This window comes from Miscanthus floridulus, chromosome 3 (assembly GCF_019320115.1).
Source record: "Miscanthus floridulus cultivar M001 chromosome 3, ASM1932011v1, whole genome shotgun sequence".
NCBI lineage: Eukaryota > Viridiplantae > Streptophyta > Magnoliopsida > Poales > Poaceae > Miscanthus > Miscanthus floridulus.
Genome location: NC_089582.1, coordinates 37,653,131 through 37,677,326, shown reverse-complemented (window position 1 = coordinate 37,677,326; position 24,196 = coordinate 37,653,131). Strand labels below are relative to the sequence as shown.

Sequence of the window (24,196 nt, the reverse complement as noted above, 5' to 3'; positions counted from 1 at the left end):
CCTCAAATACCACAGCTTCGTCGACATGAGGCATGGGGAAGGGCTCACCGAGGACCAGCCACCATCCGGCGGTGACGCGGTCGGGAAGAACGCCACCTCCACCAATTTGTAGAGCTCCACCTCCCCCGTGTGCGATGCCACCCACTCTTTGTCATGGCTAGCTATGGTGCTTGCCTTCTTTGGGCTCATCTTCTTTGGGTTTGCAGCTCCCCTCTTTGGTGCAATCTCTCAGATCCGGATGGGGATTAGAGGCGCAAGCACGCGTGGATGTGAATCTGGAAATGCGAGGGCTAAGGAAGAAGATGAAATGGCAAAGTGGCAAAGGTGGGAGCGTGAGGTGCGGCGGCGCAGTTATAAAGCACTCCCCCACCCTTTCGCATTCGAGGGTTTTTGGGAAACCGCTCCCACGATTGGCGCCTCTCCGAATTCTCCGCAATAGCAAGGTGGGCCGTTACCTGGGCTTTCGCGTAACCGCGGCCCTTATCGCCCATTTATCTCCGCAAGTTATTATGGCTCACCAAATATTCGCCGACTTCTCCACCAACAGTTACGGCTAAGTAATTGCTACTGTACAGCCATTACTCCGGTATTTTCTCCGATTCGTTTTCTCCAAGATTTCCTCTTGTGGCTTGGGGACTGCATCAGCATTACGTCTCGGTTCCTCACCGCATTGGGGATTTTTCTTCAGTTGACTTCTGTTTCTGACCCTAGCACCACGTGACCACGTCACCTACTGTCAGGCTCGGGGATGAGGTGGGCACACTTCACCTTGTGGTGAATGTGCTTTTTCTTATTTTAGGGGTACGCTCGGGGACTGTCTGCCTGCTCGGCTGATCTTCTACTATTCTTCTACTTTGGACCCTGGCACCATATGACTACGTTATCTACTGTCAGGCTCAGGGACTAAGTGGGCACACTTCACCTCGCGGTGAGTGTGTTTGCTTTCTTCTGGAAGACTCTGGCCTCTTGAAGCTGAGCAAGACTAGCTCATTTCTCGTGGTCGGACTCTAAGTGGGCACACTTGGTCCACTGCGAAGAAATTTTTTATTCTGAACTTGAGCTCCTTACACCCTTATGGCAAGCCGTACTTGGATTACACTGCTCGGCGACGGTTCACGCTGCTCGACAACTGCTCACAACTGCTAGGCAACTCATCACGGTGGTCGGACCATGAGTTTGACTGCTTGGCTTTGTTCGCACCTGCTCGGACAAGCTCAAGACGACGTTGCACAATGGGTACAAGGTGCTCGGGGACTAGCTGTGGGGGGTACGACCCCGGATACCCACGACAGACCACTTGGGCTGCGCCCCCAGGGGCGGCCCAACTCACAAGATGAAGCCTTGCGGGGCACGACGCTGCTCGGCGTCTCCCGCAAGACAGCGAGAAGATATCCTGAAGATACTGCGAGATCTGTTAGGATACGTATGATCCCAAGATTCCTGTAATTTGTTATTACTTTCCGGTTATCTCTCAGATCTAACCAACTTGTAACCCTACCCCCGGACTATATAAGGTGGGCAGGGACCCCCTCCAAACACACGCAATATCATACGATAGCCAATACAATTTAACAGAACATAGGAGTAGGGTATTACGTCATACTGACGGCCTGAACCTGTCTAACTTGTGTGTCTCTGTTGCCTTCCTGTTCTTGATTACACGCCTCTCTGCCGATCAATCTACCTTCGTAGGATACCTCTCGGAGGACTGCCGATGATATTCTATCGACAGAGAGAATTTTGGGTTTGTCACAGGTGGTTCTAAAGTATCATTGCAAAAACAGAATTGAAATAAAATGATGGAAAGTAAAATATTTTGAATCTGACGGACGCCTTAAATAGTTCTGCCTCTATTAATCTATTAATGGAGCTGGCATCCTAGTATCGCCGCCTCCGTTATCATATTAATGGAGGCGGACACCTTCTGGTGACCACCTCTAATAAGGTTAGAGGTCTGCCTCCATCAATAGGATTAACAAACACAGGCGCACAGCCGGAGGCGGACATCCTGCCCGCCTCTATTAACCAAAAGTGACCGCATGCAAAAACCTACATAGTAGTAGTGACGTCAGCCAAAATCACTATGAAAACCACTCTGAACTATTCAAGAGAGGTAATTTTATTTGGTTTCGAAAGTCAAGCATGTAAATTATCTAGTATTCTAGTTTGAGTGTGATTTTTACATTCAGCGACAAGCTTATTGGGGCAAAATCAGACTTCACTATAACTCTAAAAACAAAAATATGCAGACTATGGTGTTAAGAATATATGTACCTAACATGACACTTATACCATTGACCTCAAAATTATGTTCTTTCTGCCCAAAACACATCGAACCTAAATTTATGCACGTCACATTGAAAAATAATTTACAAATTAACAGTATTATTTTAGCATAAACATTTCTTAAACTAATTGTAAAAGTTAGAATTGCAAACTTTCTTCTACATATCTAAGTGCATTTATGAACAGATAAAGACCTTTTTTTAGGGAATTTAAAGATAAAGTCTAAAAGAAGCATACGACAAGTTGCCGTCAATCTGGTCATCCTAGCTAGTTGCAGAACAACGGTCAATTCCTGGCAGCGCATAGAATGATTAGGCAGCCCACTCTGAAAAGCTTTTGCACTATGAAAAAAAGTATATTAGAAACGATAATATTATTTTCGCATGAATCTTTCATAAATTAATGGTAAAAGTTAGGATTGCAAACTTTCTGTTGGAGGACATTGTGCATTTATGAACAGATAAAGTCTAAAAGAAGCACAAGGCAAGTTCACGTCAGTCTTGTTAACTTAACTAGATGATACGCCACGCGTTGCTGCAGGAATTTGTAAAAAGAATTAGAAACGAAGGAATGAAGAATGTATTGTCAGGAATATCTAATTCGAATAAATATAACATATGTATACATACATGCATGGTCGCATCAGAGCAGAAGCTAACCCTTCGGTGGCTGTATTGTTAAAAAACAAAATAAAGAAAGTAAAACGTATTGCCATCTTCAAGGGAGTCGCTAATCAAGGACTGCAGAAGAAACAAATATGAGAGAGAGAGAGAGAGAGACTAAATAAAGAAAGTAAACGTATAGCCATCTTCTGCAAAATATCAGATTAGAACCCAAGAATATCAAATATGGATTAAAAAAATGTACGTCCTGTAATTAGAACCCAAGAATTTTATTAAGCCTGAACTCGAGAAAGTCCTACAAAATATCAGATTAGCTTGAACAAACTGACGACAAACAACCCTCGCCTATTTACGACAAACTCATGATCGGCCAGCGGCATGGAATAGACATGAGCACTGGAGCAACGACACGTAGTGGTCTCCTCCAGCTAACCAACGGCACGGCCTACCGCCTCAAACTCAAAGGCCATGCTTTCCACCCAACCCCGCTGCAGCTCCGCGACTCACCAAACGGCAGCGTGCAGTCCTTCTCCGTCGCCTTTGTGGTCCGCATCGTCACCGTGTGTACCACGACGTTAGCGTGCTGTGTGCACGGCATGGCCTTCTTCTGTTCTTCATAGCTCCAGGCAAAGGACTTGTCCTCTGCTCTCTGCCGGCCAAGAACCTGGGCCTCGCCAACATTCAGAACAACGGCAACGCCAGCAACCACCTGCTCGCCGTGGAACTCGACACCATCCAGAGCGTTGAGTTCAAGGACACCAACGCCAACGTCGGCATCGACATCAACGGCCTGCAGTCCCTGCGATCCTACAACGCTGCAAGCATGTGTGCTTGTGTGGGAGCTTCTCCTATGAAGATGAGTACACGAGAACAAATTAGGGAAAGCGTGGTCGGAAGAGGAGACTGATGGTGCAGTGAGCCAGGGCTGAGGGCCACGAGGTAGCAACGGTTCATTTGGAAAGTAACGCTGCACGGCTACTCGGTTGCTCCGGCTCTTCGCAAGCTGACGGGGAGACTGAAGGATGTGAAAGTTTGATGCTGGGTGGAGAAGCGAAAGGGTGAAGATTTAACGTAGCTGAGTCCAAGAGGTGCTTTAAACGCAGAAGAGTCCAAGAGATGCTTAGTGGAAATTTATAAAGCCAAGAACAATACGGTGTCTCTTTGTTCCTTGACGATATTTAGTGGAAATGTAGTGCTTAGTGATTTGTGGGGCCTATGTGATGACGTGGCTTCACGAAATCTCAGAGAATTCTGTAGTGGGTTCCTCCTATTTAGGTATAGTAGAACGCAGAACAATGGTCAATTCCTGCTTGTTCAAAACCTTGGGCAGCGCACAGAATGATTAGGCAGCAGAACAGCGCACTAACAATACCGGCGGATGAACTTTCCATTCCATAAGCACTCACGCTTAAAAAGCAATCACGGAACCTGAGCTGAGACAATGCATCTGGCCTTCTGCGATTCTCTCTCTCTCTCTCTCTCTCTCTCTCTCTCTCTCTCTCTCTCTCTCAGCCAATGCAAAGAAACCAAGCTCTACGCCGCCACGCAATAAACCGAAAGCCATCAGCGGCCATGCAGCTCCTACTCTTAACAACCAGGGGTCTATTGCAGCTGCTCCTGCTGTTCTCTGCCGTGGCGACAACCAGTGCAGCTGCAGCCTTGTATTCGTCAGGCCGTGGGTCATGGCCTAACGACGAGAGAGCTCTTGTGGCTTTCAAGGCGAAGATCTCCGGCCACTCCGGCGTGCTGGACTCGTGGAACCAGAGCACCAGCTACTGCAGCTGGGAAGGCGTCACCTGTGGCAGGAGGCACCCGTGGAGGGTGGTCGCTCTGGACCTCAGCTCCCAGGGGCTCGCCGGCACCATCTCCCCTGCTATCGGTAGTCTCACTTTCCTGCGCTCGATGAACCTGAGCTCCAATGGCCTGCAGGGAGAGATCCCTCCCAGCATCGGCTGCCTCAGGCGCCTCCGGTGCATTGACCTGGGCCTCAACATGCTCACCGGCATCATCCCTAGCAACATTAGCCGTTGCATCAGCCTCCGTGAGATGCACATCTACAGCAACAAGGGAATGCAGGGAACATCCCAGCTGAGATTGGCAACATGCCATCGCTCTCAGTTCTAGTGCTGAATAACAACAGCATCACCGGAACCATCCCGTCGTCTCTTGGGAACCTTTCCCGGTTGGTCGTCTTGTACTCAACTATCTTGAGGGATCGATCCCTGCAGGCATCGGGAACAATCCGTATCTCGGTTTGCTTCGGCTCACAGAGTCACAGGTAATAATCTCTCCGGTCTGCTCCCTCCTTCCCTGTTCAACCTGTCATCTCTTTCTATCTTTTATGGGGCTGTCAACCAGCTCCGTGGCCGTTTACCATCTGACCTGGGGAATAGCCTTCTGAGCATCCAACAGCTTGGGATTGGACAAAACCAATTTACTGGAGCTCTTCCGCCATCGCTAACCAATCTGTCCAGGCTCCAGCTTATTGACTTGGGATTTAATAATTTTACTGGAGTTATTCCTGCTGAATTGGGCAGATTGCAACAACTTGAAGTGTTTTTTCTGCATCACAGCATGTTAGAGGCAAACAATGAGGAAGGGTGGGAATTTATTGGTTCTTTGACGAATTGTAGCAGATTACAGCACCTGTCCTTTGGATGGAACAGGTTTTCAGGGAAGCTGCCACGTTCTTTGGCAAATTTGTCCACTAATCTCCAGTGGCTACAGATTCCCTACAACAACATATCTGGTGTCATCCCATCAGATATTGGAAATTTGGCAAGTCTTCAGATGCTTGATTTTCGAAAAACCTTGCTCACTGGGGTCATTCCTGAAAGCATAGGGAAGCTTACATTACTGCAGAGGCTACTCCTCCATTCAAACTACCTCTCAGGACATCTACCATCCTCCATCGGAAACCTTTCTAGTCTACTTCAACTTTCTGCAAAGGACAACAGCTTGAAGGGGCCAATTCCACCAAGCATTGGAAAGTTGAGCAAACTTTTAGCCCTAGATTTGTCAAATAGCAACCTTAGTGACTTGATTCCTAACGAAATTATGGAGCAGCCATCGATCTCAATGGGTCTCGATCTGTCCAACAACATGCTGGAGGGACCACTCCCATTAGAAGTCGGTAGTTTGGTACATCTCGGACAGCTCATCTTGTCAGGAAACAAATTGTCAGGTGAGATACCTGATACTATTGGCAACTGCAGGGTCATGGAAATCCTCTTATTGGATGGAAATTCATTCCAAGGAAGCAGCGGCGGGTCCAAAGGGGGGGCTGGGGGGGCTCCAGCCCCCCCTAATGGCTTGATTTCAAGCATAATCACTGTAGCAAAAGCTTGATTTCACCATTAAACCTTCATGTAAATCAACATCTCCATTATTTTAGCTCCCCTCATCCCGCATCGTGCATCCGCCACTGCAAGGAAGCATACCTGCTACATTCAAGAACATGGTGGGCTTGACTGTACTTAACTTGATGGACAACAAACTGAATGGAAGCATCCCTAGCAATGTGGCTACCCTTACCAACATGCAAGAGTTGTATCTTGGCCACAACAATTTATCCAGAACAATCCCAGAGGTTTTAGGTAATTCTACATCGCTGCTTCACCTAGATCTGTCCTACAACAATTGTTGAAACTAGCGGTTTCAAACTGCGTGGAAGAGACCGAGGCCTCCGCCCGTCGGACGGTCGGCCTCGGGCGGAGGCTCGGGATAGAACGATAGGGGGGAGAGTGGTGAGTAAGGGAATGATACGAAAAACTATGGTTTCATTAATTCATCCACCAACCCACCTCCACGGTTACAAGTGTCCCCTATTTATAGGACTCAACTACTACATAACATAATTTATTACAATGCCCCTCAACTGCTACAGTACATTCCTGGAATATTTCGACGCTAGCCTCTTGTTCGCGGGGCAATCCTGCCATACCGTCTTCAAGTGATGGGCTTCCATGAGCAGCCGGTCCACTGTAGCTCGGTCTTCGGCCCAAAGGCCTGGGTCCCTGGCGCTGGCCTTCATCTCCCGGGGCGCGCCGCTGCCTCGGCGGGTCTCCGCCGGACGGTCGGAGACATTACCCGCGGGTCTCCGCCCGGCCGCGCGGGGGCCATGGTTCTCGCCGCTGGCCTCCGCCTTCAGGGGCGCGCCATTCCCTTGGAGAATCTTCGCTGGTCCTGGCGGAGGCATCATCCGCAGGTCTCCGCCCGGCCGCTGGCCTCCGCCTTCAGTGGCGCACCGTCGCCTTGGAGACTCTCCGCCGGTCCGGGCGGAGACATCATCCGTAGGTCTCCGCCCGGCCGCGTAGGGGCCATACTGGCGCGCTTGCGCGGACCGCGAGCGCCTGCGCTTGAGTACCTGCGCACACTTAGGCAAGATCGTTTGTTTGATTAGTTTAGAGATAAGGCGGCCTCCGCCTGTAATACCGGAGACGCCCGCCTGAGCGGTCGGCGGGATGCATGCCTGGCCTTGGCGGAGTCCGCGATGAAAAGGAGATTCAGCACCCTTCGAGCATAGCCGGGAAAGTTCCTTTAGTCAGCGCCGGGTCTCCGCCCTAAGACGGTCGAAGACGCCTTGGCGACACCCCACTACCGGGGGCCTTCGCCACCCGCCGAAGCCATGTTACAACAGTTCCCCCCTTTTGAGACCATGGTTCGCCGGAGCGTGCCGTGAGCTCAAAACGCCTTGGCCAAAGGCATCCGCGAGGGCGGAGGCCGCCTTTGGTGTCTTCGAGCGAGGCCCCGCTACTTCCCCCTGGCTCGCTCTGGCATAGCCGTTGGTCTCGTTGAGAGTAGCCATTGGGCGACAAATCTAGCCGTTGCCGTACGTTGCGGCCGTTTCCACCATGTCAGTGTCCGTTGCATTCCCTGCGACTTTTTTGGAGGTGACCGTTGTGCAGCGGGCGAATCTTCCAAAGGTGACCGTTGTGTGGTGGGAGTCGGACCGCCTGCCCGCTGCCTATATAAGGGTGCTTTTGGCAGCGGGGTCCCCCCCCCACACCGCTCATTCACTTTTATTGTGTCCGAGAAATCGCTCTCTGCCCTCTTCGCTTTCGCCTCTTGCTGCCCTCGCGCGTTCCGTCTTTCTGTTCACGTCTCGTGCTTAGGTTGCTGTCGCGGTGGCTTTCCTTTCCGCCTCTGCCCAAACTCGCCAGCCCACCTTCTCCGGACCCTACCGCCACCTTCTCGACGTTAGGGCCGTCGGCTGGGGTGTGCACTTTGAGGAGTGCATGCTTGCCTCTACCTCCGCGTTGGAGTTGGAAAAGCTAGTGGAGGAGGATTTGGGGAGTGTCTCTACGTCTATCGGAGACCTGATCGCCGTGGACTCCGGAGACATGGCGATAAAGTCTTGGGACTTCGGCCCATCCTCTATTACTGAGGAGGCAATCGCGGAGATGCTAAAGGAGTCATGTTTTCCTTCTTCCAGGGTAAAAATCCCTCCATGGGGTTAGACTGTTCCGGAGCTGAAGGAAGGATATGCGGTGGTCTTTCGAGACTTCTTCACCTACGGCCTCCGGTTTCCTTACATTCCCTTCCTTCGCCGGGTGTTGGAGACCTTCAACGTCCAGCTCCATCATCTGACTCCCACTGCTTTCCTGACACTTAGCAAATTCTGCTGGGCGTGCGTCTTTTACGGTGCCGAGCTGGATGTGGACACCTTTTGCACGTACTATGAACTACAGAAGCAGCCGAAGAAGAAGAAGAAGAAGGTGCGAGATGGCAAGGAGGTGGAGGTGACCTACCAGTATGGTAGTTGCACTTTCATGTCTAAGAGGAACCAAGGCGTGGACCGCCTGGAGATCTCTTTTTGCCAGAAGGGCAAGTGTGACCGCGGCTGCCTCGAGCAATGGTTCTACGTGAAGACTTACGGGGTCCGCAGCACAACTGAGGATGGCGAGGAGCTCTTGGAGTATCCATTGACTTCTCGGATGGAGGAGATGGCGCCACTCACACGCGTGGATCCGCTGGAGGAGGTGTCTCTGACGCGGGAGGCCTGTGATTAGGCTTTTGCGGTAGCGTGCCGCTACTCTAGTGGCCGCGATCTGGTGGAGGAGATCATGGCCTCCAACTACTGGCCCTTGGGCAAAACAACCCACCTTTTCAGCTGGAACAGGTCAAGGTTCCCGTTTTCGAGCCGGAGGCCAGGATTCGTTCCCTCGCTTCGGTCGGTCTTTGGGGGAGGGGGTGATGGAGGACGGTTTCGTCTCTGAAGTTGAGGAGGTCGCCATAGGGTTGGTTGGCAAGATTTTCGAGCGTGAGTACATGTCTCGGATGGCCGTGGCAGGCACCATGCCACGGCTCAATCGAGTTTTTGAGGAGGTCGGGATCATCTACCGGGAGCGTGAGGTTCCTACTGAGGTCCTAGCCTCGATTGAGAAGAAGAAGAAGAAGGCCTATGCAAAGAATGTTACAGCGGAGGCCGAGTCTAAAAAGAGGAAGGGCGCCGTCGGCTCTCGGGCGCCTATGAAAAAGAAGAAGAAAAGCGGAGCCCCATTGATTGCGCTGGCCTTGTCTTCTACTGGCAGTGTGGGCGCTGCCTCCGCTGGCAGCGAAGATGTTGAGAGCTCCTCCGCCCCATCAACGGACGCTCGAGTTGCGAGTGGAGGGGATCGCGGCTCTCCCATAGCTCCGGTGTGCCCGACAAGTGGGGCTATGAGCGGTGCTGGGCGTCCGGAGACTGGCGTTGTCCCAATGCGCTCCTCGCATGGTGCTACGAGCATCGACGAACAGCCGGATGATAGCGCCGTCGAGCCTATGCCCGACGTTCTTGGCGGGCTATGCTCAAGCTTTGAAGAGGACACGGAGGCCATCCCACGGCATGTTCCTTCGTCCCCTGCCACCGCCACGCCTTTGCCCGTGCCTGTGGCTGACGTCGGGCGGCTAGAGCCCACTCTTGCTGAGGAGGCTCCGGCGGCTCGGCCTTCTTTGAGTCCTCTGCCCGCCGGGCCGCTGGCTGAGGAAGTCCGGCCCTTTGGGCCTTCGCCACATGATACGGCGGAGACCTCTGCTCAGAGGGCGCGGCAAGCTGCCCTGCCTAGGCTTTTTATGAGTAAGTTTGTTTGGTGCACATCCTTGTGTTTATTGTCTTCGCCTAGTTCATTCCTTTGCGTATTGTGCTAAGTGCCAATACTATGCATCTGCTGCTTTGCAGGTGATGTCATGGCTGGACTTCTCACCCCGGAGGAGTGAGCAGCCGCCGCTGGCGCTAGGTTCAGTCCGGGGCAACCGAGGCTGACGGCGCCGGGTCCGAGTAAGTAAAAATGTTTTTATCTTGATCATCATCTGGCCTGTTTGTGATCTGCCCTCTGACCTAAGCTGTTGTTGTTGTTGTTTTTTTACGTAGGCTCCTCCGACACTTCTATCTCAGGTTGGGAGGAGTGTTATCTAGCCATTCTTGGAGACGTCGGAGGTGGTCTTTGGCTGTTGGTGCGTTTAACGTGAGATTTGCTTTTCTCACCTCATCGTTTCGTGTTTGTTTGTTCTTCTTTGAACAGATCGCTTCAAACAGCGTCTGAGGGATATGGATTTCTTCCAGCTTCTTCGCGTTCACTTGGAACACCAGAGTCTGGTGCGTCTCCGGCGGTTTTGCCCCTTTCCTTGTTTTATTATTTTTTGTGTACGCTCGCTTCTAGACTTGTTCTTGATTCCGTTGCTGATCGCTTTGGGTTTTTTTTGTCGCAGGGGTATCACACGGGTGTTGTTATGGAAGAGCGCTGTACCCGCGAGGTCTCCAATCATGACGCTGTGATCGAAGCGCTTAAGGTGGAAATCGAGCGCCTGGAAGGTGAAAAAGGGAGTCTGTCGAACTCTCATACGGCTCTCCGCCTGTCTCTGACGGAGAAGGAGCGAGAAAAGGATGGCCTAAGGGTCAATCTCGCCAAGGCCCAGGAGGCGGAGGTTTTGTCCGTCGAGCAGGCCCGTAGGGCGAATGAGCTGGCTGAGGGTCTCCGGCGAGAGCTTGCCTCCGAGAAGGAATCCGCAGCAGCGGTGAGGGAGCAGCTTTCTCTGACGATGAGGCATTTGGACTCGGTCAAAGGAGTCCTTGCTGCGACCATTGGTCACTACCGGGCCACCGTCGCCGAGCTTGGAGGCGAGACCTCCGCTCCTGGCTAAAACGTCATCTTGCGAAGCTCCCCGGTCTGATCAATGGTTGCACGGACTACGGGGCGCTAGCGGGGGTGGTGAACTATGCCAAACTTTTGGCACGCGGCGGGTGTACGCATACCGAAAGTATTCCGAAGGGGCATTGCCTGGTCCGGAGGATCTCGGTGAGACCTCTCTTGGTTTGTGAAAAACCTTGAGAAATTTCATCGGGCACTTTTGGGCTCCATTTGGGAGATCTGCTGCCCGAAAACTGGCGGAGGACAAGAGGGCGAAGGTACTTATAGTCTTTGCAGTCGCCCCTTTTTTTGCTGCTGCGGAGGCTTTCGTTGCTTTTGCCCCTGACATTCTAGCCTACGTTGTAGGATGCGCAGAAGGGTCTTGCGGGCAGGCCTCCGTCGGTTTCGCGCTCGGCGACTGCGGTTGGTGCCTCCGCCGCTGGTGGTGCTCTGGGGGATCTATGATCGGCGGAGGTGGTGGTCGGAGGCCACAGGTGCCATGCCCGCCCACAGCTGATGCGAGCTCCACTCCAGGGACTTCCGCTGCGGCTGATGCGCCGGAGGTCTAGGCTCTTTGTAGCATTTAGTTGTTCTAGCGTGTATCTCGCAGTCCAACTGGGCTTTTTATGAATAAAGTTTATTTTGTTCTGAATGGTTTTGTGGAATATTTTAACCTTGCGCAGGTTCCGAATTGGGAGCCTGCGCAAGATGTTGCTCCTTTGACTCTCTACAACGACGGTATTTACGTGAGTGGAGAGCTTTGAGAGTATTGGCGTTCGGTCTTTCCCCGCAGCGTTGCGCACGACATATTTGAGTCGGTTAGGTTTGACATAGACGACGAGCGCGCTGGGTTTACTCGCGCGCTCGCTTGACGTGGACCTCCGCCACAGTAGTTAGGATTTTATTTCAAGTTGGTGTCTTGTAAGAATGTTTCTCGATGCTTTATGGAATACGAGACAGGTTCACTTTCTTGATTGTTTGTGCGGTGGCTTGAGCCCGTCGTGGTAGTTTACATATTTCGTCTAGTCCTGAGCTCGCGCACCGTTGTCCTTTGCTTGGGCGATCGAGCGCGATACAGAGGTGGTGGCCAGGACCTTCGTCCCATTTTTTCTCATTCTCTGTGTTTGCTTGATGGCCGGGGTAGAAGTCTCTGCATTTTTTTGACCGGCGGAGGCATACTTGAAGTCCACCTGGCGAGGTTTGTCGATTCGTCGTTTGATCCGACTGGGGGTTTGGCGTAGCTTGTGCAGACGGCGGAGACTCTAGATATTTCTTTAGCTGGGTGTTTTAGCTGTCTGGAGGCATGGGTCTCCGACGCTGCACACCCGTGGGACATGGTTGATCTTTGGAGATGGCAGGTTAGGTCTCCAGCGTCAGGGGGATGTTACGAGTTTTCGTGTGATATCCCCCTGCTCCCGTAGGCCTTTACTATTCATCACCGTGTCGTAGGCCCTCTCTCTTTTCCCACTGTCTCCGACTGTCTACCGTTGCCTCCGATTTTACAAGTTTTTGTACAATATCTACGGCCGATTTGGATATCTAAGGAGACCCCTGCCTCCATGGCTATCGCTATGGCTTTTGCCTGCACTATGCCTTGCTCCCTCCTTGTGCCCTTGCACCTTATGCTGACTGAGTTTCTTAAGGGCACAGGGGGAATCCGTTTTTATAGTGGGGTGGTGGCTTTCGGGTGTTAACATTTTTGTACGTTGTTAGGTGGAACGTATCTTGGCTTTAATGGCCTATATGATGCCTGACTTTGGTCAGGTCTTTGTCAAGGGTCGGAGGCCTTTTTGGCCAAAGATTTTTGCCTTTGATGCTTGACTTTGGTCAGGACTTTGTCAAGGGCGAAGGCCTGTTTAGCTATAGAGGTCATTTCAAATTGCCCTTGCCTATGGCTGGTGCTTTGAAAGGACCTGTAGTTTTTGTTTACCGAATATTGCGGCGCCAGAGCTGGCCGCTTTCGGTTTTGGGTTTTCTGTGGCGTTCTTTTGGGGAATTACCTCTTTATACTTGTAGAGGATTTTTACATTGATCCTGCCTTGTTAAAAACCTCACCTCCGCTTGGAGTTCCCCTGTGAGGAAAAGAGTGCAGGCTCTTTTACATTTTGTTTTGAATGAAGTAAAAACAACTAAGGTAAATGCATGTAGGGACTTCTGCTTATATTTTGTGGAGGTTGCCCTTTGGTACATTGCCTAGATGTAGTATCTGCGAAGGCTATCAATATTCCATGTGTGGGTTGTCGTGACACCTTCGTTGTCGGTCAAGTGGAAAGAACCAGGTCGGCCTGCTGCCGTTGCTGTGTATGGGCCTTCCCATTTTGGTTGCAACTTACCGACAAGTTGTGCGTTGGGTTTTCTCCTGAGTATGAGGTCTCCGTGTTTTATGTCTTTCCTTACCACCTGAGAGTCTCTCCACTTCTTGGTTTGGGACTGATATTTTGCAATGTTGTCGACTGCTTCCAGTCTGGTGGCTTCTATTGTTTCTTTTGCATATTCTTCATCTTGCAACATCAGCTGACTTGTTGTGCGGAGACTTTCGTGCTTTATTTCTTTTGGCATCATGGCCTCTTCTCCATAAAGCAGTTTGAATGGTGTGAATCTTGTTGTTCTTGAGACAGATGTATTGTGTGACCAAATAACTCTAGGTAATTCATCTATCCATTTTCCTTTGCGTAGGCCCAGCAGTGTTTTTGATATTGCTAAAAAGACTATTCTGTTTGCTCTTTCCACTGCTCCATTGGACTCTGGGTGGTATACTGAGGCGAAGGCAAATTTTGTCCCTATGCTTTTGTAGAATTCTTTTAAGTTCTCTGAATCGAATTGTTTCCCATTGTCTACTGTCAAGATCCTTGGTACACCGAATCTGCAAATGATGTTCTGCCAGAAGAATTTTCTGATAGTTTCTGAGGTTATCTTCACCAGCGGCTTTGCCTCTATCCATCTTGTGAAATATTCCACTACCACTACTGCGAATCTATTTCCTCCTTGGGATGGAGGTAATGGGCCGACCAGGTCCATCCCCCATCTTTGCAGCGGCCATATTGGAGGTATAAGCTAGGTCTCCGACGATGGTTTTGACTGTCCTGGAGAGAATGTTTGGCATGCTTTGCATGTTTTGACTATCTACTCTACGTCTTGTATGTGTGTTGGCCAATAAAAGCCTTGCCTTATTGCCTTTGCTGAAAAAGCTCTGGAGCCGATGTGCGACCCGCAAATTCTTGAGTGTATTTCTTGAAGCAACTCTATGCCTTCGCTCTGCGATATGCATTTGAGGAGAGGCTAGACTACTCCTTTCTTGTATAGTACACCATTTACGATTGTGTAATTTCTTGCCCTGGCCTGTATTCTTGCTGCTTTTGCTTCATCTTCTTCGGTGGTTTTGCCTTCTAGGAATTCTGTTATCACCTTTCTCCAATCTTCATTTTGCAAGTGTAGTATGGGTTTTAGTGCCTTCTGCCTTCTAGGAATTCTGTTATCACCTTTCCGGAGACTTCAAGATCTGGTAAAAAGTGTTTGGAGGTAGTGGCAGGTTGTTTGCCGCAGCCTTTGCCAATTCATCTGCCTCTGCATTTTCTGATCTTGGGATGTGCTTCAAGGTGAAACCCTCGAATCTCCGCTCCAAATTTCTGACAACGGATAGGTATTTGATGAGTTCTGGCTCTCTTGCTGTGTATTCTTTCTCTACTTGGCCAGTGACCACTTGAGAATCTATTTTGACTGTCAATGTTTTTGCCCCTAGGGCCTTTGCTTTGCTCAGCGCTAAGATCAGGCCTTCATATTCTACTATGTTGTTTGTTGATTTGAACTCTAGCCTTGCTGCGTATTTCAGTCTGACGCCGGAGGGTGCCATTAGGACGGCGGAGGCTCCTGCTCCGGCTTGGCCCTAGGCTCCATCCGTGAATGCTATCCAGCCTTGAGTTGTTGGTTGTACCTTGGGCTCTGTCGGAGGTGTCCAATCTGCTACAAAATCAGCTAATGCTTGTGATTTGATTGCTGTTCTGGGGACATATGAGATTCCAAACTGTGATAGCTCTGTGGCCCATTTGCCTATTCTGCCAGAGACTTCTTTGTTTCTAAGCAAGTCTTGTAGTGGCAGCGATGTTGGAACTGAGATTTCGTGGGCTTGGAAGTAATGCTTTGATTTTCTTGATGCCATCAGCACTACATAGGCAACTTTTTCTACCTCTATATAGTTTAGTTTGGCTCTAGACAGTGCTTCTGAGATGAAATAAACTGGTTTTTGAGTTTTGCCTGATTCTTTTTCTAGCTCGTGGACTAAGACTGCGCTGACTGCATGGTCGGAGGCCGCCACATACAGCAATAGGTGGATGTCCGATTCTGGGACGGAGACCATCAGTGAGTTTGCTAGATACTCTTTCAAGTTATGAAATGCCTCCGACTGCTTGGACCCCCATTCGAAGTTGTCTCCGCCCCTCAGGGCTTGGAAGAAGGGTAGGCTGCGTTCTGCTGATTTTGAGATGAATCTGTTGAGCGCTGCTATTCTTCCCGTTAGCTTTTGTACTTCCTTCTTGTTTTTGGGCTCTGCCATTGTCATTATTGCTCTGGTTTTGTCCGGGTTTGCTTTGATGCCTTCGCTGCTTATGATATAACCGAGCATCTTCCCTTTTATGACTCTGAATATACATTTCTCTAGGTTGAGGCAGAGGCCAGCTGTCCTGAGGTTGGCGAAGGTCTCCTGTAAGTCGGAGACATGATCATCCTTGTTCTTGCTCATGACCACTATGTCGTCGACATAGGCTATGATGTTTCTATCTAGCTGTGATCCCAAAACCTCCTTTGTCATTCTGGCAAAGGTTGCTCCGGCATTCTTGAGTCCCTCCGACATTCTGGTGTAGCAGTATGTCCCGAATAGGGTGGTGAAACTTGTCTTGTCTTCGTCTTCTTTTTTCATCCAGATTTGGTGATACCCAAAGAAATAGTCAAGGAGAGAGAACCTCTGGCATCTAGCTTCCTTGTCGACGGAGGCATCTATTCTTGGCAATGGGAAAGGGTCTTTCTTGGAAGCTTTATTCAGATCTGTGAAATCTATGCACATTCTCATTTTGCCATTTTTCTTTGGTACCAAGACTACGTTTGCAAGCCATTCTGAATACTTGACTTCCCTGATCACTTTTGCATCTAGCAGTCTTTGCACCTTCGCCTTTGCTGCTAGGATTCTGTCCTCCAACATTTTTCTCTGTTTCTGCTTTCTTGGTCTCATGTTTTTGTTGATATCCAGTTCGTGCTATATGATGTCCCTGTTGACTCCCTGGAGGTCGGAGGCTGACCAAGCGAAGATGTCCTTGTTTTTTACTAGGGTTGCCATGAGCTCTTCCTCTTCTGCCTTGCACAATTTTGAGCTGATTGTTACTTTTCTGTCTGGTAACTCTTTTTCTAGAGGTATCAGCTTTGTCTCTTCTTGACCTACCATATTTGTTTCTCTTTTGGGCATGTCCGGAGGCTCTAGTTCTTTGTTCGCTGACTCGACTGCATTGATGTTTCTTTGGGCTCTGTAGATAGCTTTCTCTATGTTTCTTGCTTCTTTCTGGCTGTCTCGGACTGTGATAACACCATGGAGTGCTAGTATTTTCATGCATAGGTAGGCCATATGCAGGGCTGTGTTGAATTTGGTTGTGAATCCTCTGCCCAAGATGGCATTGTATGGGTAATATAGATCGATGACGTCGAAGGTTATGTACTCGGTTCTGGCATTCACTTGGGTTCCGAACGACACTAGGAGTGAGATTTTTCCTAATGCTTGTATCTGCTTGCCTCCGAATCCTATTAAAGGGGATTTGGATGGTTGTAGTTGATTTCTACTGAGCTTCATTTGGTCAAAAGTATTTGCGAAGATGATATCTGCTAAACTGCCCGTGTCGACCAGTATTCTGCTTATCTCCCATGCTGCTATGTTGGTCTTGATCACCATTGCATCTGCATGAGGGTAGCTCTCTAGCTGGAGATCTTCTTCTATGAAGGTGATTGGGACTCTGGACTAATCTATGTGTTTCGCCGGGCCTTGGACTGCTACATTGTTTACTAGGCGGAGGTGATCCTTTTTCTGCTTTTTCGTTTGAAACTCCATTGATGATCCTCCGGCGATTGGTAATATCATGCCTATTATTGGCAGTGCTCCATGAGGGTTGACTTGGTTTTCTGGGTTTGGCTCGTTTTTTGGTGTTGGGGGTTGGTTGTGTGGTGGTGGCGGAGGTAGTTGCTGCACATGGTGCTGTGGCTGCGGAGGCTCGAACCTTATTTGGTTTTGCTCCAGTGGGTTTGTTTCGAGGTAGGTTATATGGGGAGATTTTGGGTTTATGTAGGTCAGGCTTGCCTCCGACCTATAGTTGCCCGCCGGAGGCTGCTGCGAAGGTGATGACCGCCATGCTGGTAGGAAGTTTGGGTAATAGGCAAAGGCCAGTGTGGAGGGATGTATTTGGGTTGCATTTAGCGCTGGGTACATTGGGCAGTACTGCTGGTGGCCAATTGTGTATGTGGTGTTGACCTCTCTTGCGCTCTGCTGTGTCGGAGGTTGGGCAGTCTGCTTGTTCTTCATCCTTTCTTGTGTTTCTTTTGTCTCCGGGCAATCTTTGGTGCTGTGCCCTGCGTTTTCGTCGTGAAAAACACAATATGGCCTGCATTGTTTCTGGCTTTGGTTTCTGTTCTAGTTTTTGCCTTGGTAACCTTGCCGACCTTGGTTCCTTGTCTGGGTCTCCGACCGTGTTGGCGCTGCCTGTTGCCCTTGCTTGGGGTGGGGTTGACGCTCAATACTGAGCACTTGCCCCTGGCCTGGATTCTGATTTGATACATTCTGGTTCATATAGGTTTTCTGGGAATTTTTGCTGCTATTTTGTTGTCTGATTTGACCTTGCTCCTCCAGCCTCTTGCGTAGGTCATTGTCTGATATGCAGTACTTCTCAAACTCGTCATACAACTGCTGAATGGTGGTTGGTTTCTCTCTTGCTAAGTGTGCTGCGAATGGCCTGATTCAGAGGCCTTTGATCGCTGCTTCAATGGCGATCTCGTCTGGGACATCTGGTGCCTTCGCCTTTAGTTGCACGAATTTCTGGAAGTAGTCATGTAGTGTCTCTCCCTGCATTTGCTTGCACTGAAACAGATCTATGGAAGTCAGCGACTATGCTATTAGCCCTTTGAAGTTTGTCAATATCTTGTCCCGGAGGTTCTCCCAAGAATAGACTGTACTTGGTTTGAGCATAGAATACCAAGCCAGCGCGTCGCCTTCGGCTGCAATGACAAATGACTTTGCCAAGACGGCGTCATCTCCGCCGGCGAAGGCTACTGCTGCCTCGTAACTCATAATGAACTGATGGGGGTCAGTCTTTCCGTTGAACTTGGGTAGTGTGATTGGCTTGTACGCTGTTGGCCATGGTGACTGTTGTATGCCTTCAGATAGTGGGGACTTGGGATCGATAGGCCTCCGCATCACCTGAGATGGCATCGTCGGCTGGCTGATCACTGGCGTAGAGCCTTGAAGCATGGTTGCAGTTGGTGTTGCTACGGAGGCTGGGATTGCGGAGGTTGTCGCTGGTACTGCATGCTGCATACTTAGCATCTCAGCATGTAGGACTGCCAACTGCTACCTTATTTCTGCTGCTTGTGCTGACGCTTGAATAGCTTGCTGATTAGCTATGAATGCTACTACCATTCTGTCCCTCTCTTGTTGCACTCTTTGTAACTGTGCTTGCAGCTGTTGTAGTTCTTGCTCGGGTGCTGTGGCTGAGTTTGGTTGGGCCTCCGGATCTTGAATCTCTTGGTCTTGGGGTTCTGGTGGTTGACCCTAGGCATCTGCTCTGGTGTCATCCTCCACTGGCGAGGTTGCGTAGGCGCTATGAATGTTGCGCCTAGGCCTTCCTCGCTGACCCGTGGTCATTGCTGCTCTGGTGGTGGTCTTTCTTTTCCCTGCCATCGTTGGTTTGCCTTGGCCCAACCACGGTGGGCGCCAATGTTGAAACTAGCGGTTTCAAACTACGTGGAAGAGACCGAGGCCTCTGCCTATTGGACGGTCGGCCTCGGGCGGAGGCTCGGGATAAGAACGATAGGGGGGAGAGTGGTGAGTAAGGGAATGATACGAAAAACTATGGTTTCATTAATTCATCCACCAACCCACCTCCATGGTTACAAGTGTCCTCTATTTATAGGACTCAACTACTACATAACATAATTTATTACAATGCCCCTCAACTGCTACAATACATTCCTGGAATATTCCACCGCTAGCCTCTTGTTCGCGGGGCAATCCTGCCATACCGTCTTCAAGTGATGGGCTTCCATGAGCAGCCGGCCCACTATAGCTCGGTCTTCGGCCCAAAGGCCTGGGTCCCCGGCGCTGGCCTTCATCTCTCGGGGCGCGCCGCTGCCTCGGCGGGTCTCCGCCGGACGGTCGGAGACATTACCCATGGGTCTCCGCCCGACCGCGCGGGGGCCATGGTTCTCACCGCTGGCCTCTGCCTTCAGTGGCATACCGTTGCCTTAGAGAATCTTCGCCGGTCCTAGCGGAGGCATCATCCGTAGGTCTTCGCCCGGCCGCTGGCCTCCGCCTTCAGGGGCGCGCCGTCGCCTTGGAGACTCTCTGTCGGTCCGGGCAGAAACATCATCCGTAGGTCTCCGCCCGGCCGCACAGGGGCCATGCTGGCACGCTTGCGTGGACTACGAGCGCCTGCGCTTGAGTACCTACGCACACTTAGGCAAGATCGTTTGTTTGATTAGTTTAGAGATAAGGCGGCCTCCGCCCGTAATACCGGAGACGCCCGCCTGAGCGGTCGGCGGGATGCGTGCCTGGCCTTGGTGGAGTCCGCGATGAAAAGGAGATTCAGCACCCTTTGAGCATAGCCGAGAAAGTTCCTTTAGTCAGCGTTGGGTCTCTGCCCTAAGACGGTCGAAGGCGCCTTGGCGACACCCCGCTGTCGGGGGCCTTCGCCACCCGCCGAAGCCATGTTACAACAACAATTTTCAAGGTGAAATACCAAAAAGGAGGAGTTTTAAAAAATTTGACTGGACTATCAATTGTTGGTAACAATGCGTTATGCGGGGGGATAGCACAGCTCCATCTGCCAAAATGCCCAAGGTTTCGCGCAAGAGAGAATAGGAAAGGCATACCCAAGTTTCTTAGAATAACAATCCCAACAATAGGAAGTCTCATCTTACTTTTTCTGGTTTGGGCTATATTTCACCACAGAAAGTCCAAGACAGCACCGAAGAAAGATTTGCCACCACAATTTGTAGAGATAGAGCTTCCAATAGTTCCATACAATAGTATACTGAAAGGAGCAGATGGATTTTCTGAAGCGAATGTGCTTGGAAAGGGAAGATATGGTACATTATACAAGGGCATACTAGAAAATCAAGCCATTGTCGTTGCCATTAAGGTGTTTAGTGTCCAGCAATAAGGGTCCTACAAAAGATTCCATGTTGAATGTGAGGCACTAAGAAGAGTGAGGCATCGATGCCTTCTGAAGATCATTACATGTTGTTCTAGCATCAACCACTAGGGTCAAGACTTCAGAGCACTAGTCTTTGAGTTCATGGCTAATGACAGCTTAGATAAATGGGTCCACTCAAATTTAGAAGGCCAAAATGGACAAGGAACACTCAGCCTCTCACAAAGGTTGGATATTGCTGTGTACATTGTGGATGCTTTGGACTATCTTCACAACGGTTGCCAGCCATCCATCATCCATTGTGATCTCAAGCCAATTAACATTCTTCTCAATCAAGACATGAGAGCTCGTGTCGGAGATTTTGGCATTGCTAGAGTTCTAGATGAAGCAACAAGCAAACATCCTGTGAATTCCAGTAGCATCATAGGAATAAGCGGTTCCATTGGATATATTGCTCTAGGTAACTCAAGTTATTTTGTTTCATGCTTCAAATAATAGCATCTATCCCTATTAGCTAATTAATATCTGCTGCTACGTGGGTTAGTAATTGTTAAAAAAAGAAATTCATGGATAATTAGGTTAGAGCTCAACAAAATTGCTCTTTCCCATTTGCTCATATGTCTGTCTTTAGTATGAATGTTAGCTTCCGCTATGCATTGGACATGGAAACTATCATATTCAATGCTTCCATCAAACATGAACCCATCGTCTGCATATTGACACACATCATGCATTTATGCCATATAAGTGGATAACTTGGAAAATCATTACGGTTACTTTTCTCAGATATTTTTTTTAAATAATAGATGTATGCTATTAGATTCAGACTAGGAGTTACTTTAGAATGTTTGTAATAATGGAAGCAAATCTTAATGGTTACTATATGTTATTTTTCACGATGGCATAATGGATAATTTAGATAAAGATGAGGGTATGTTTTAAGTTAGGCCTCACAATGCCATATGTTGGTAATTTAAATATACAAGATAGAAAATGCCATTTAAGAATGTTTTTATAATGGCAGAGGTGTGTAATTATTTAGAAAGCACAATACAACAAATGCATATTGTCACCATTGATAACTATAGAATACTGAATCGATGGCCGATGCCTTTTATTTTTATGGGAACATCTCGGATTTATTTTTAGTTGGCTTGTCTTGTGACCACTACTGTGGAGTCTCCAATAGGATTGTCCAATTACTAATAGTCTTTGAGTTTTATACATACATACATACCTATGTATCCTCGTATTTCATTCCGCTGCAGAATATGGAGAAGGGCTTGCGGTGTCAACTTCTGGAGATGTGTTTAGTCTTGGCATCACTTTGATCGAGATGTTCACAGGGAAGAGCTTGACAGATGATATATTTAGAGATGGTTTAAGCTTGCATTATTATGCTGAGGCAGCTCTTCCTGACAAGATTATGGAGATAGCAGATTCCAACATCTGGCTGCATGATGGAGTAAACAATAGCAAGGATACAAGACATAAAACAAGAACAAGGGAACGTTTGTCGGCCGTCATTCAGCTTGGTGTCCTTTGTTCAAAGCAATTACCCACGGAGCGATTGTCAATGAATGTATGCTATCAGAGATAAATATATTTTTACTAAATAATTAGGCGGTGTCAATTAATATTAATCACCACTGCCTTATACTATCATGTTTCTCTAAATGTATTGTTGAAGTCTACAATATATTTGCTTCTCTTTATCCAGCTGTAATATCTCCTTTTATTAATATATCAACCCTCGTCACCTGGTCATCCTAATTGCAAATTGCAAACCAACGGTCCATTCCAGCTTGCTCCGCCATGAAAGAAACTGATATCATCCATTGATGCTGGCCATGCTGCTCCTAAGACTGAGAGCCTGCAGGCGCCTGCTGCAGCTGCTCCTGCTGATCTCCGCCGTGGTGACAACCACCAGTGCAGCAGCAGCCTTGTATTCGTTAGGCCATGGCGATGACGAGAGAGCTCTTGTGGCTTTCAAGGACAAGATCTCCAGCAACTTTGGTGCGTTGGCCTCCTAGAATCAGAGCAGCAGCCACTGCAACCTGGAGGGCGTCACTTGCGGCAAGAAGAGACACCCAGGGGCTGGCCGGTACCATCTCCCCCGCCATTGGCAACCTCACCTTCCTGCGCTCACTCAACCTGAGCTTCAACAGACTACAGGGAGGGATTCCTCCGAGCATCGGCTCCCTCACGTGCCTCCAGAGACTTGACCTGATGTAGATCCATATTGAGTAGTACTTGTCCACATACTGATCCATATTGGGTTGCTCAGGGTTGTGATGACTGTCAATGCATGTGAGCAAGGCTTTCCAGTCAGCTGCCACTCTCTACATGTGCAGACATGTTGTGGCAAGTAGACAACATGTCTTCTAACCTCTTCATCCTTATAAATCTCAGTCACTTCTGCTTCCTCTAGGTGCCCTTTAGTCACCTTGAGATGGCCTAAACCCCTAGAGCCTACATTGAGCGATGTATAACTGCAGGCAGTATCCCAGGAGACAGTGCATTTGCTATCTTCCTCCTCTTGGCAGGTGTGAGGGTCTTCTCTCTAGTAGCATTAGCCAAGCAGTGAACAGGCAGGTCCTTGTGCTCCTTGATCCAGGCATTCCAACTCTCAACTAGATTATTATTGATGTAGTCACACTTGATCTCTGTGGTAAACTTGCTCCTTGCCCACAGCAGGTTGTGATGTTCTTTGAGCCAATTAAGCACATCTGGACTAGCATCTACTACCTTGTCAAAGAAGTACTTAAATTTGTGGGGTGTATATGCCCTTGTTGTAGGCCACATGTTCTTGGCATAAACATCTCCTGAGTAGTACTTCTTCATGTTGTCCACCAAATGCCTGAAGCAATCCCTTTGTTCACTGTTAGGAAAAAACTTGGCCACTACAGCTTCAAGGCCCTTACAAGCATCCGTGCAGACAGCTAGGTTCTCCATAGGGCCTATGGACTTGCTAAGTTGCTCCATGAACCAGGTCCAGTTCTCCTTGGTCTCCAAGTCAAAAAAACCAAATGCCAAAGGGTACATCTAGTTATGGCCATCCAAAGCTTGAGCTGCGGCAGGTGGCCATTCCAAAGCCCATTTAGGGTTGTAGGGTCTATACTGATGTATGGCCTGCAGGCATTCCTGAAACCATCAATAGCAGCTTTGAAACAGCAAAAAATCTCTTGAAGTTAACCTTATCATCCACAGTCTCTGTGTCTATCTCCAATATACTACATGGTGATCTCATCTCTACCTCTGCCTTGAATCTATACAACCAATCAAATGAATCATCCGATTTTCCAAACAACTTGTTGGCTGCCCTTTGTCTGCCATAGACAACAGTCTGATATGGGATCTTAATTTTGTACTTGTCTTGAAGCTCTTCTTGCACTGCCTTTGGACCCATACTTGGCTTCTTATTCAGTAAGGGTATGGCCCTCTTTGCCACCCAAGCCTGTGATGCCATTTTCCCAAGAACTGTAGCTCTAAAAGCACAATTGTGTATTCCTTCATTTATTTGAACCTGCAAATTCACACCACACAGCATCATAAGTAATCAATTGATAAAATAGTGAACAATTAGAGAATCAAACTGTGAATAACATAGCCAAAAAAATGTACCCTGACACTCCCATCATGTTGTGTCCTAGCTCTAATAATCTAGGGGCAGCCAAGAGACCCACAGTGACCCCTAAACCTCTGAGTGTCTGAATGACTAGTAGCAAGTTCAAACTCCTTTACTATGGCATGCTGCCTCATTGCTAGCCTAAAATTATCCATA

The 24,196-nt window shown here is 49.0% G+C and overlaps 2 protein-coding genes and 1 pseudogene across 4 annotated transcripts; all 3 read left to right on the top strand.

Moving 5' to 3' along the window:
• Positions 1-3,298: 3,298 nt before the first annotated feature.
• Positions 3,299-3,816, top strand: LOC136543547 (L-type lectin-domain containing receptor kinase IV.4-like). Its single transcript, XM_066535963.1, has 2 exons — positions 3,299-3,473; positions 3,530-3,816. Exons 1-2 carry the CDS (start codon positions 3,299-3,301, stop codon positions 3,814-3,816), a joined length of 462 nt encoding a protein of 153 aa, XP_066392060.1.
• Positions 3,817-4,424: 608 nt separating this feature from the next.
• On the top strand, positions 4,425-22,031 carry LOC136543546 (probable LRR receptor-like serine/threonine-protein kinase At3g47570; annotated as a pseudogene).
• On the top strand, positions 8,155-10,734 carry LOC136541579 (uncharacterized). 3 transcript variants are annotated; one of them, XM_066533516.1, is made up of 5 exons: positions 8,155-9,966; positions 10,069-10,167; positions 10,261-10,284; positions 10,412-10,485; positions 10,599-10,734. In XM_066533516.1, exons 1-2 carry the CDS (start codon positions 9,105-9,107, stop codon positions 10,104-10,106), a joined length of 900 nt encoding a protein of 299 aa, XP_066389613.1. In that variant the 5' UTR covers positions 8,155-9,104; the 3' UTR covers positions 10,107-10,167; positions 10,261-10,284; positions 10,412-10,485; positions 10,599-10,734. The 3 variants fall into 3 exon arrangements, with proteins under 3 accessions (XP_066389613.1, XP_066389612.1, XP_066389611.1); XM_066533515.1 differs by having other exon boundaries at positions 10,261-10,326; XM_066533514.1 differs by having other exon boundaries at positions 10,261-10,485.
• Positions 22,032-24,196: the final 2,165 nt, after the last annotated feature.